General features: G+C 38.6%; 1 protein-coding gene across 2 annotated transcripts in view; it reads right to left on the bottom strand.

Moving 5' to 3' along the window:
• Positions 1-1,373: 1,373 nt before the first annotated feature.
• The window catches only part of SLC15A2 (solute carrier family 15 member 2), a 45,713-nt gene continuing 36,223 nt past the window's right edge, over positions 1,374-10,863 (bottom strand). For both annotated transcript variants that reach the window (XM_055570288.1, XM_055570289.1), the window contains 3 exons: positions 4,551-4,697; positions 3,635-3,739; positions 1,374-3,302 (listed from right to left, as the gene is read on the bottom strand). In XM_055570288.1, the coding sequence (XP_055426263.1) occupies positions 3,126-3,302; positions 3,635-3,739; positions 4,551-4,697 (429 nt within the window). In that variant the 3' untranslated portion in view covers positions 1,374-3,125. The remainder of the gene's footprint in view (positions 3,303-3,634; positions 3,740-4,550; positions 4,698-10,863) is intronic.

Here is a 10,863-nt window from a genome sequence, read left to right as displayed (position 1 = left end):
TTAGTTAATACCCCAAATCAATTTTTACCCCAGTCTTCCCTAGTCTCAGAAAATTGCACCAATATTCATCCTCATTACTTGAGCCTTCAAATCTGTCAGAATTTCTCTTTCAAATCATGTACGTAGACTATACTCAATTCATGTCTGTCCTTCCTTAATGATAAATTCCAAGTCAAACCACTTCTCTCCACCTCCACTGCTACCACCTTGTCCAAATAACAATCATGTTTTACTTAGACTCTGTTTACAATATTTCCTACTTACAGACAATTCTGTACTTAGCAACCAGTGAACTGAGAGAATCAGATTATGTCACTCCCATGTTCTGAACCTCCAATGGTTTCACATGGGACTTAGAATAGCATCATAATGTCTTACCATGGCCACAAAGTGCCACATGATCTAGTCCCTAGCTTCCTGGGATGTCATCCTCTACCTGTTCATACTTGACTGACTTACTCCAGTCCTGTTGTACTGTCCATATTGCTCTTCCTCAATACTCATGACTTCCTCAAGCCCCATGCAGTCTCTAAGACAGCCAGTCAAGATAAGTGAGGTAAGCTTGCACACAGGTATAGCAGATTATTCATCTTTTTTCCCTAACACCTAGATGAATGGAATAAATGAAATTCAAAAATGAATTTTAAAAAACTCTAAATTTTTGAGGTTTAACCAACATGTGTTTAAAATGTAAACCTATATTGTAATATAGTTGCCTAAAACATCTAATGTTACCTAAGGCTACATAAAACAGAAGTGTATTGTTGGGAGAAAGACAGGTTCTAGTTCTTCTGGTCCAACCTGTTCTGGAATGTTGTACGTATTTGGCTTCAGATAACACATATTAAGAGGGATTCTTATCTACCATTGAATTTCAAGCAAAGGATATTTTTCAGAATTGGAAAAACAGTTGTGAAAAATCTTCAGTTTGATGAATACTTAATGACTGATATAATGTCTCTCAGGTTAAAAAAAAAAAGTCCATTACATTGAATTAAACTATGGAAGCAAAAGGATTCAGGAAAACTTACATACAAATTAGCAGAACCCAAGTTTCCATGTGCTTAATGAATACTTAATGGAGGTGACATGAAAATTCTCCCCAAATAGCAAAAAGTCTGCTGCATAAAAGAGGGTTTATGCTTATTCTTGTTAGCCATAAAGGAAAGAACCAATGGTGAGGGGTTTCAAAGAAAAACCTTTTAGTTCAGCATAAGGAAGAATTGCCTGCCAGTGTTTCCCAAGTCCGTGTTCTACAGAACACTATACCATGTGAGGCTAAATGAGGTGTTTTATGTCTTTACTGAAGCATTTCTCAGAATCTTTAATATGCAAGTCTTAAGAAGAGGATAGAATATGCTTCATTTCCAAAATTTATTTAACCATAGAAACTTTTATTCACAGAGCACTGTTAATATCTTTTGAGACAGTAGTTCATAGAATAGGTGGAGTTAAAGCTGCTTCAAAAATGAACAGATTATCTTCTGAAGAAGCACAGTCAAGTTCACATTAAGGTATCTGTCGAAAATGGAGTGTTGCTTTCACTTCTGTACTTCTGAAAACTTGGTAAATGAAACTAGAGTAGTAAAGCCTGGGAAACTGGAACAACTTTCTTTGTTATGTTTACAGTCTGACTGACTCAAAACAGTTCTAGATGAGAATAATAGAGCAAAACCAATGGAAATGTTTGAACTTTTCCCCCAGCAATACACAGTAGTCATGATATTCCCATGTCTGTCCACTGAGTCATTCATTGTGTCTAAGGTAATATTTCTCAACTTTTTCACCAACACAGCAACAAACAAACAAAACCCTGTCATGTTATACCACTCTAACCCCCAGATTTTGTTAGAATCCTGATATGCGACCATGGCCTTCATTGAGCATTGCCATTTTAGAAGCTTAAACGTAGAGTGTTAAGACAACCTTTTTAAAAAAATAAGTCATTTAAATTTGTCAAAACAGTAAAAGTTATCAAAACAGATCCACTGCTTTGAGGCCAAATGAAGTAAACTAATAAAATGGAAGTGAAAGTCCCTCAGTTGTGTCCGACTCTTTGCGACCCCATGGACTATACAGTTCATGGAATTCTCCAGGCCAGAATTGGAGTGGGTAGTCTTTATCTTCTCAAGGGGATCTTTCAGGGCTTGAACCCAGGTCTCCCACATTGCAGCCAGATTCTTTACCAGCTGAGCCAAATATTGTTGTCATTACATACTTGTTGCAATAAGCAAGACAATTTGATAATAAGAGAAACCTTGCCTGACAACATTGAAAAGACAGAGTTGGAAAGTTATAATTAGTGTCTTCTATACAGTTGTCCACAGAAGGGTATGATCGAGGGCTGAAACAATGTAGTCCCTAAGAAGAGTGTACACCAGAAGACTGGCTCATCAGGACTTCCACAGTTTATACTTGTTCTGTTTTCCAGAACTATTTTATTCTCTTTAATTTGGTTTCCAAGGATGTTATCAGTACTGAGAAAGGGCATTTGGGTTAGTAGATAAAAGACTAATTATCAGAAAGATGTATCGTCTCCTATTTGTCAGTAAAATTTAATTTTTCTCCTACTATGTGTACTGAAAATTTTACTAAGGTCTTATCAGACCTAGATAGCTGACAAAGCAGGTCCTGGACCAGATCACACCAGACATACCAATTCTTGAAGTCCTTGTAAACAGTACAATTACACTGCTAATGAAGAACATTAAAATGCCATTTCTCTGTTAATTCTGCAATTTTGCCCCTGAATCAGCACTTCAGAGAGTGGGACAATCAGTTCTAAATAGCAGATAAAAGAATTCCTACATAACTTTGATAACCACAGAGACCAATCTCAATTATACATTTGTGTTTTTGGAGACAGCAGGTCAGCTTCAGCAATGCTACACACTGTTTACTGAGTTCACTGACAGATGGGAAGACATAGAGTTTCAGGGGCCTTCCTGTAATGCACTGAAAAACCTAGTCCTGGAGTTGCCTCTATCATGGGAGAAAAGTAGAGGCAATCAACTTGGATATGATGCTATTTTTCTTCTAACCAAGCTGGAGTTAAAAATGCTTGAAGATGGTGATGGCCAAGACCAGAGTCAGGAACTGGGGTCTGGTCAGAGTCCAGGGAGCCATTAGAACTTTGTCTTCTTGGTTTCCAGGTTGATCATGTTTCCTTGGATTTGGGGGGTCTGCTTATCAGCTGACCCCTGAACATCCCCTAGCTTTAAAGGAACATAGTAGTATCCCATGATGGAGAAGATCAGGCAGACCACCAGCAAGAGGCAGGAAAACAAAATGAATTCGGCCCACTGTAGGAAGAAATACATTCAAGAGAAAAATATGGAGAACCTGAAACTAAAGGGATCTTTATAGGATGAAGAATGGAGAGCAGACTGACACAGGGTCACCAGTTTAGGAAGAGCTTTGGTAGGGAGAAGACAGGGCTCACTGTCCTCGACTCACATGGACCTATGTGGCCATTATTGCAACTTACATGTCTATTTTCCTGGAAAAATCTGTGTCTAATTCATCTCAGGTCAGAGGGTTGAGTGGGAGACAGAGCGGTCGGGGAAGGGCAGCAAAAGAAGATGGAGGGAAATCCTTGGGTAGACACGTGCTCCTGTTTCTCTTAGGTACATACCTGAGCTAGGCCACTGAACTGTGCCACAATAAGCACGATGATATTCCCAACTGCAACTGTCAACAACCAGGCCGCCTGGAGTACAGACTTCATGCTGGAGGGAGCCTAGAGAAGACACAAATCTGTGAGTAAAGAAATTCCCTATACCACCCTCCTATCCCATGCATCTACCCATAAAACTTCTCCCACCCCAACTTCCAGATTTGAACTTCCCCCACAAGTTCAGCTATCACATCGGTTCAGGGAATGGTAATAATGTTCATAGTAACAACAAGATGGAGCTCTTAACTGAATATTTTAATTCATTATATCATATAATCTTCATTACAACCCTAAGGGATAATTTCTATTACTATTCTTATTTTACACAAAAATAGCATCAGAGAGATGATAATTCACTTGCTGAAGATTACACAATAGATATTCAGCCAAAATTTGAACTTGGGCAGTTTGATTCCATAGTCCTTATTCTTAATGTTCCAGTATCCTTTTCTGGATCCCAAACAGCATAGGGATCCAGCCTGCCATGTTTCTGGGAGTCAAGTTGATACTCTGTTCAGGGTCATAAGAAATCTAAAGCCAAAAACTATAGAGGTCTTGGCCATGGTCACATATCTAATTAAGGCAGTCAAAGTGTTGGTTGCTCAGTTGTGTCCAACTCTTTGTGACCCCACTGACTGTATCCTGCCAGGCTCCTCTGTCCATGGAATTCTCCAGGCAAGAATACTGGAGTGAGTAGCCAATCCCTTCTCCAGGGGATCTTCCTAACCCAGGGATTGAACCTGGGCCTGCAGCATTATAGGCAGATTCTTTACCATCTGAGCCACCAGGGAAGCCCAAGTGAGGCAGTGTCAGGATTAAAACTCCATCCTCTGAGCAGTAGCTCCATCTCCACTTTCCACTTGCAAAAACCTACCTGAGAATAAGAAAACTCAAGTCCTGTGACAGAGAACATGACCTCCCCAGCTGTGACAAGGGCATATTGTGGTAGCTGCCATGCGATGGACATTTTGTTGGCTGGGATGTATTCCATCTTCCAGGCCTGAGGACCCTGATTGGTTCTCTTAGTGAGAGAAACAAGAAATGGGCTTGTTAGGAGTCTCAAGTAAATATTTCTGGCCTATAGCATTTATGATCTTACATCCATCTCCTGATTGTGTTGTCATTCTTGTTGTACCATGAAGAGACTGAGCAATTTCTACACAATTTCAGGTTTTTTAAATTCCTTTTGATAACACTGCACTCACTTGGCTGGCTTCAGTCAACCAGATACCATTATTGCAGAGCCCTAAAATGGTAGACTGTTTTAATACTGTAGTTTGGAGTCCCAACATTTGACCTACTGCATATTTTGATCCTGGTCAACATTTTAAATGTAAAATGGCATCTGATATATGAACAATTATCAAAAAAGCATGTACTTAAAAAAGTTAAGTAAATTAAAATATTTCTAACATTTTCCATTTAAATATCTTACTAAAATTACTTTATCAGAGTAAATTATTTCTTGGTAACCCTTACATTAAAGATTTTCCTGATCAATTTTTAAATACCTGTATCAAATACCACCTGCTATTTTGTCTTCTATTTTCTGGCCATTATTTTTAAACTTAAACTTACACATAAAAATTTTGTCAAAAAGATGCTATATTCCTATAAAATTTTGGTCAAAAAGAATCTTTTCAGGGTCAATTTTTTGTTATTAATGTTACCAAATATACATGATTCTACAGTCTTTTTTCCCTAAAACTACTTTTACTGTATGCAGGTTCTCAGCTGTATTTGATTTTACTGTACAATAATTGTAATGAAAATTTTGAAATTATATATTTTTATAGGAGTAAAACCAAGTTATTAGGTAGCAGGTGTTATTAAGTAGTAGATGTAATACATGGATATGTCATGAGATTAAAAATAGAGATAAAATATCAAGTTCAAAAGTCCTGAAATAAAAAGTTCTTGATGTTGAAAAGCCTTTGATTTCCTTATTTGGAAATAGAGTTGTTGCAGATATAATTAGTCAAGTTATAATTAAATCATTGGTGTGGGCCCTAATCTAATATGACTGATGTCTTCGTAAGAGTCAGAGTCACTGCATTTCGATATTTGGCAAAACCAATACAATATTGTAAAGTTTAAAAATAAAATAAAATTAAAAAAAAAGAGTTAGCAAAAAACAAACAAACAAACAAACAAAAAATAAAATAAAATGCAGTAAGGGAAGTGTTGCTTTCGTTGATATTGCGAACAATACTGGGCATATATTTGGGTTTTCTTAGCCTCAGAGAAGACCATGACCTGAGGTTGTAAATAAAAGTCACATTCTTAAATACTCACAGACAAATATAATAATTAAGTAAACAAAGTAGATTGAATGGGAATGATACAGACTGTGGTAAACTGTCTAAAGCATACAACCACTATAGCATCAGCCAAGTGACATGGTAATACTTGTTACAAAATTTTCTGATCTAATAACAAAGAAATGTTAGGAATCCAGTTTCTTTGGTGAAATTGCTTGAATTTTAAATGCTGTCAATTAATAATTATTATCATTTTTGTCAAGACTGCAACCAGACAAAACAGAACTACATGAGGAACTGGGCCCTCAGTACCTCTAATTTATGATCTCTACTCTAGATGGTTATTAGATCCTCACATTCAGAAACAATATATATAGCCTCTAACTTGAGCAGTATACTATAGACAGAACAAAGAAAAACTGAAATAACACCAGGAATGCAAGTGTTATGAGTTGAGTTGTGTCCCCCTAAAACTCATATGTTGAATTCAAACCCCCATTACCCACCTGAGAATGTGATCTTATTTGGAAATAAAGTTGTTGCAGATATAATTAATCAAATTATAATGAGGTCACTCGGGTGGGCCCTAATTCAATATGACTGGTGTCTTCATAAGAGAAATTTGGACATAGACAAACATACAGGGAGAATTCCATGAGAAGATGAAAGTGAAGACGGGGGTGATTCTTCTATACACCAAGCAACATCAAACATTGCCAGAAAACCACTAAAAACTAAAGGAAGCTAAATGAAATGGATTCTTTCTCACAGCTCTCAGAAGGAACCTGCTCTACGAACACCTTGGTCTTGGACTTCTAGCCTTCATGACTGTAAGACAATAAATTTCTGTTGTTTAAGCCATTCAGCCTGTGGTACTTTGTTACAGTGGCCCTAGAAAACTAATACAGCTAGGTTGCTTTAACAGCAGAAAATCAATTAATGAACCATATCAATAGAAAATCACATGATTTTCAGTAGACACGGAAAAAGCATTTGACAAAATTCAATGCCTCCTCCCACTTTCCTAGTAAAAAACATACAAACAAAAACCACAACAGACTAGGAATAGAAGGGAACTTAACCTGATACCCAATCAATGACACCTGTGAAAACTCCACAGCTAACGTACTCAGTGATAAAAGGCTGAATGCTTTCCCCCTAAGTGGATGTCTACTCTCAACACTTCTATTCAGAATTTTATTGGTGGTTCAAGCAAGAGCACTTCATTAAGAAAAAGAAGTAAAAGTCATCCACTGAAAGAAAGAAGTAAAGCTTCTTTATGCAGATAACATGATCTTGTATGTATAAAGTCCTAAGGGATCCACTAAAAATCTATTAAAACTAACAAACGAGTTCAGTAAGGTTGCAGGACATAAGATCAGTATCAATTGTATTTCTACATATTTCCAATGAGCAATTTAAAAATGAAATTAGGGAAATGATTCCATTCAGTTCAGTTCAGTTCAGTTCAGTCGCTCAGTCATGTCCGACTCTTTGCGACCCCATGAATTGCAGCACACCAGGCCTCCCTGTCCATCACCAACTCCCAGAGTTCACTCAAACTCATGTCTGTCGAGTCGGTGATGCCATCCAGCCATCTCATCCTCTTGTCGTCCCCTTCTCCTCCTGCCCCCAATCCCTCCCATTATCAGGGTTTTTTCCAATGAGTCAACTCGCACGAGGTAGCCAAAGTGTTGGGAGTTTCAGCTTCAACATCTGTCCTTCCAATGAACACCCAGGATTGATCTCCTTTAGGATAGACTGGTTGGACCTCTTGCAGTCCAAGGGACTCGCAAGAGTCTTCTCCAACACCACAGTTCAAAAGCATCAATTCTTCGAGTTCAGCTTTCTTCACAGTCCAACTCTCACATCCATACATGACCACTGGAAAAACCATAGCCTTGACTAGACGGATCTTTGTTGGCAAAGTAATGTCTCTGCTTTTCGATATGCTATCTAGGTTAGTCATAACTTTCCTTCCAAGGAGTAAGCGTCTTTTAATTTCATGACTGCAATCACCATCTGTAGTGATTTTGGAGCCCCCCAAAATAAAGTCTGACTCTGTTTCCACTCTTTCCCCATCTATTTCCCATGAAGTGATGGGACCAGATGCCATGATCTTCGTTTTCTGAATGTTGAGCTTTAAGCCAACTTTTTCACTCTCCACTTTCACTTTCATCAAGAGGCTTTTTAGTTCCTCTTCACTTTCTGCCATAAGGGCGGTGTCATCTGCATATCTGCGGTTATTGATATTTCTCCCGGCAATCTTGATTCCAGCTTGTGCTTCTTTCAGCCCAGCGTTTCTCATGATGTACTCTGCATAGAAGTTAAATAAGCAGGGTGACAATATACAGCCTTGACCCAGCACTCCTTTTCCTATTTGTAACCAGTCTGTTGTTCCATGTCCAGTTCTAACTGCTGCTTCCTGACCTGTATACAGGTTTCTCAAGAGGCAGGTCACGTGGTCTGGTATTCCCATCTCTTTCAGAATCTTCCACAGTTTATTGTGATCCACACAGTCAAAGGCTTTGGCATAGTCAATAAAGCAGAAATAGATGTTTTTCTGGAACTCTTGCTTTCTCAATGATCCAGCGGATGTTGGCAATTTGATCACACGGACCACAGCCTTGTCTAACTCAATGAAACTAAGCCATGCCTTGTGGGGCCACCCAGGACGGGGGGGGGGGCGGGTCATGGTGGAAAAGTCTGACAGAATGTGGTCCACTGGAGAAGGGAATGGCAAACCACTTCATTATTCTTGCCTTGAGAACCCCATGAACAGTATGAAAAGGCAAAATGATAGGATATTTAAAGAGGAACTCTCTGGGTCGGTAGGTGCCCAATATGCTACTGGAGATCAGTGGAGAAATAACTCCAGAAAGAATGAAAGGATGGAGCCAAAGCAAAAACAATACCCAGTTGTGGATGTGACTGGTAATAGAAGCAAGGTCTGATGCTGTAAAGAGCAATATTGCATAGGAACCTGGAATGTCAGGTCCATGAATCAAGGCAAATTGGAAGTGGTCAAAGAGGAGATGGCAAGAGTGAACATCAACATTCTAGGAATCAGCGAACTAAAATGGACTGGAATGGGTGAATTTAACTCAGATGATCATTATATCTACTATTGTGGGCAGGAATCCCTTAGAAGAAACAGAGTAGCCATCATGGTCAACAAGAGTCCAAAATGCAGTACTTGGATGATTCCGTTAGTAACAGCAAAATAAAGAATAAAATACTTAGGAATAAATAAAACAAATGTAAAACCTATATTCTAAAAAGTATAAAAGCATTGTTGAAAATATTTACATCTTGAAGAAGACCTAAAGATAAATGGAAAGACACTTCATGTTCACTGATCAGGAGACAATATTGTTAAGGTAGCAAAACTCCTCACAATCACCTCACAAATTCAATGCAATCTTTATAAAAATTCTCAGCTGGCTGCTGATTCCAAGTTGATCCTAAGATTATATGAAAATTCAGGGAACCCATAATAGCCAAACCAGTCTTGAAAGGGAATAATGTGCAAAACTGAAAGACTCATACTTCCTGATTTTTAAATTGACTACAAAGTAATAGTAATTAAGAGATTATGGTATTGGAACAAGAATAAATATATAGGTAAATGGAATAGAATTGACTCCAGAAATAAACCCTCACATTTTTGGTCAGTTGACTTTTGACAAGAATGTCAAGACCATTAGCGGGAAAAGAAGAATCTTCAACAGATTGTGCTGGGACAACTGGATGTTCACATACAAAAGAATGAAGTTAACCCCCAAGCTCATACCATATGCAAAAATTAACTCAAGATAGATTAAAGTCCTAAATGGTGATTTAGTTGCTAAGTCATGTCTGACTCTTTGCAGTCCCATGTACTATAACCCACCAGGCTTCTCTGTCCATGGGGATTTTCCAGGCAAGAATACTGGTGTGGGTTGCCATTGCCTTCTCCAGGGGATCTTCCCAACCCAGGGATTGAACCCAGGTCTCCTGCATTGCAGGCAGATTCTTTACCAAATGAGCTACATATAGAAGTCCTAAATGTAAGAGGTCTGTCTAGTCAAGCTGTGGTTTTTCCAATAGTCATGTATGGATGTGAGAGTTGGACTATAAAGAAAGCTGAGCACCAAAGAACTGATGCTTTTGAATTGTGGTGTTGGAGAAGACTCTTGAGAGTCCCTTGGACTGCAAGAAGATCCAACCAGTCCATCCTAAAGGATATCAGTCCTGGGTATTCATTGGAAGGACTGATGTTGAAGCTGAAACTCCAATACTTTGGCCACCTGATGTGAAGAGCTGACTTGTTTGAAAAGACCCTGATGCTGGGAAAGATTGAGGGCAGGAGGATAAGGGGATGACAGAGGATGAGATGGTTGGATGGCATCACCAACTCAATGGACATGAGTTTGGGTAAACTCCGGGAATTGGTGATGGACAGGGAGGCCTGGAGTGCTGCGGTTCATGGGGTCACAGGTCGCAAAGAGTCGGACACAACTGAGCAACTGAACTGAACTGAAATGTAAGAGGTAAAAACAATAAAACTTAGAGGTAAATATAGGCATTAATCCTCAAGAGCTTAGATATGGCAATGGTTTCTTAGATGTAACACTTAAAGCATTTGCAACCAAAGAAAAAGTTGATAAACTGAACATCATATAGATTAAAAGTGTTTGTACTACTTCAGGGGGCACCATCAAGAAAGTTAAAAAGACAATCTTATGAATGGGAGAAAATGTTTACAAATTGTATATCTAATAATGGACTTATATTTAAAATACATAAAGAATACTTGTATGCTAAGTTGCTTCAGTCTTGTCCAACTCTTTGTGAACCCTATGGAATGTAGACTGCCAGGCTCCTCTGTCCATGATTCTCCAGGCAAGAATACTGGAGTGGGTTGCCATGCCCTCTTCCAGGGGA

This window comes from Bubalus kerabau, chromosome 2 (assembly GCF_029407905.1).
Source record: "Bubalus kerabau isolate K-KA32 ecotype Philippines breed swamp buffalo chromosome 2, PCC_UOA_SB_1v2, whole genome shotgun sequence".
NCBI classification, from domain to species: domain Eukaryota; kingdom Metazoa; phylum Chordata; class Mammalia; order Artiodactyla; family Bovidae; genus Bubalus; species Bubalus kerabau.
This window is presented reverse-complemented; position numbering and strand designations above follow the sequence as displayed.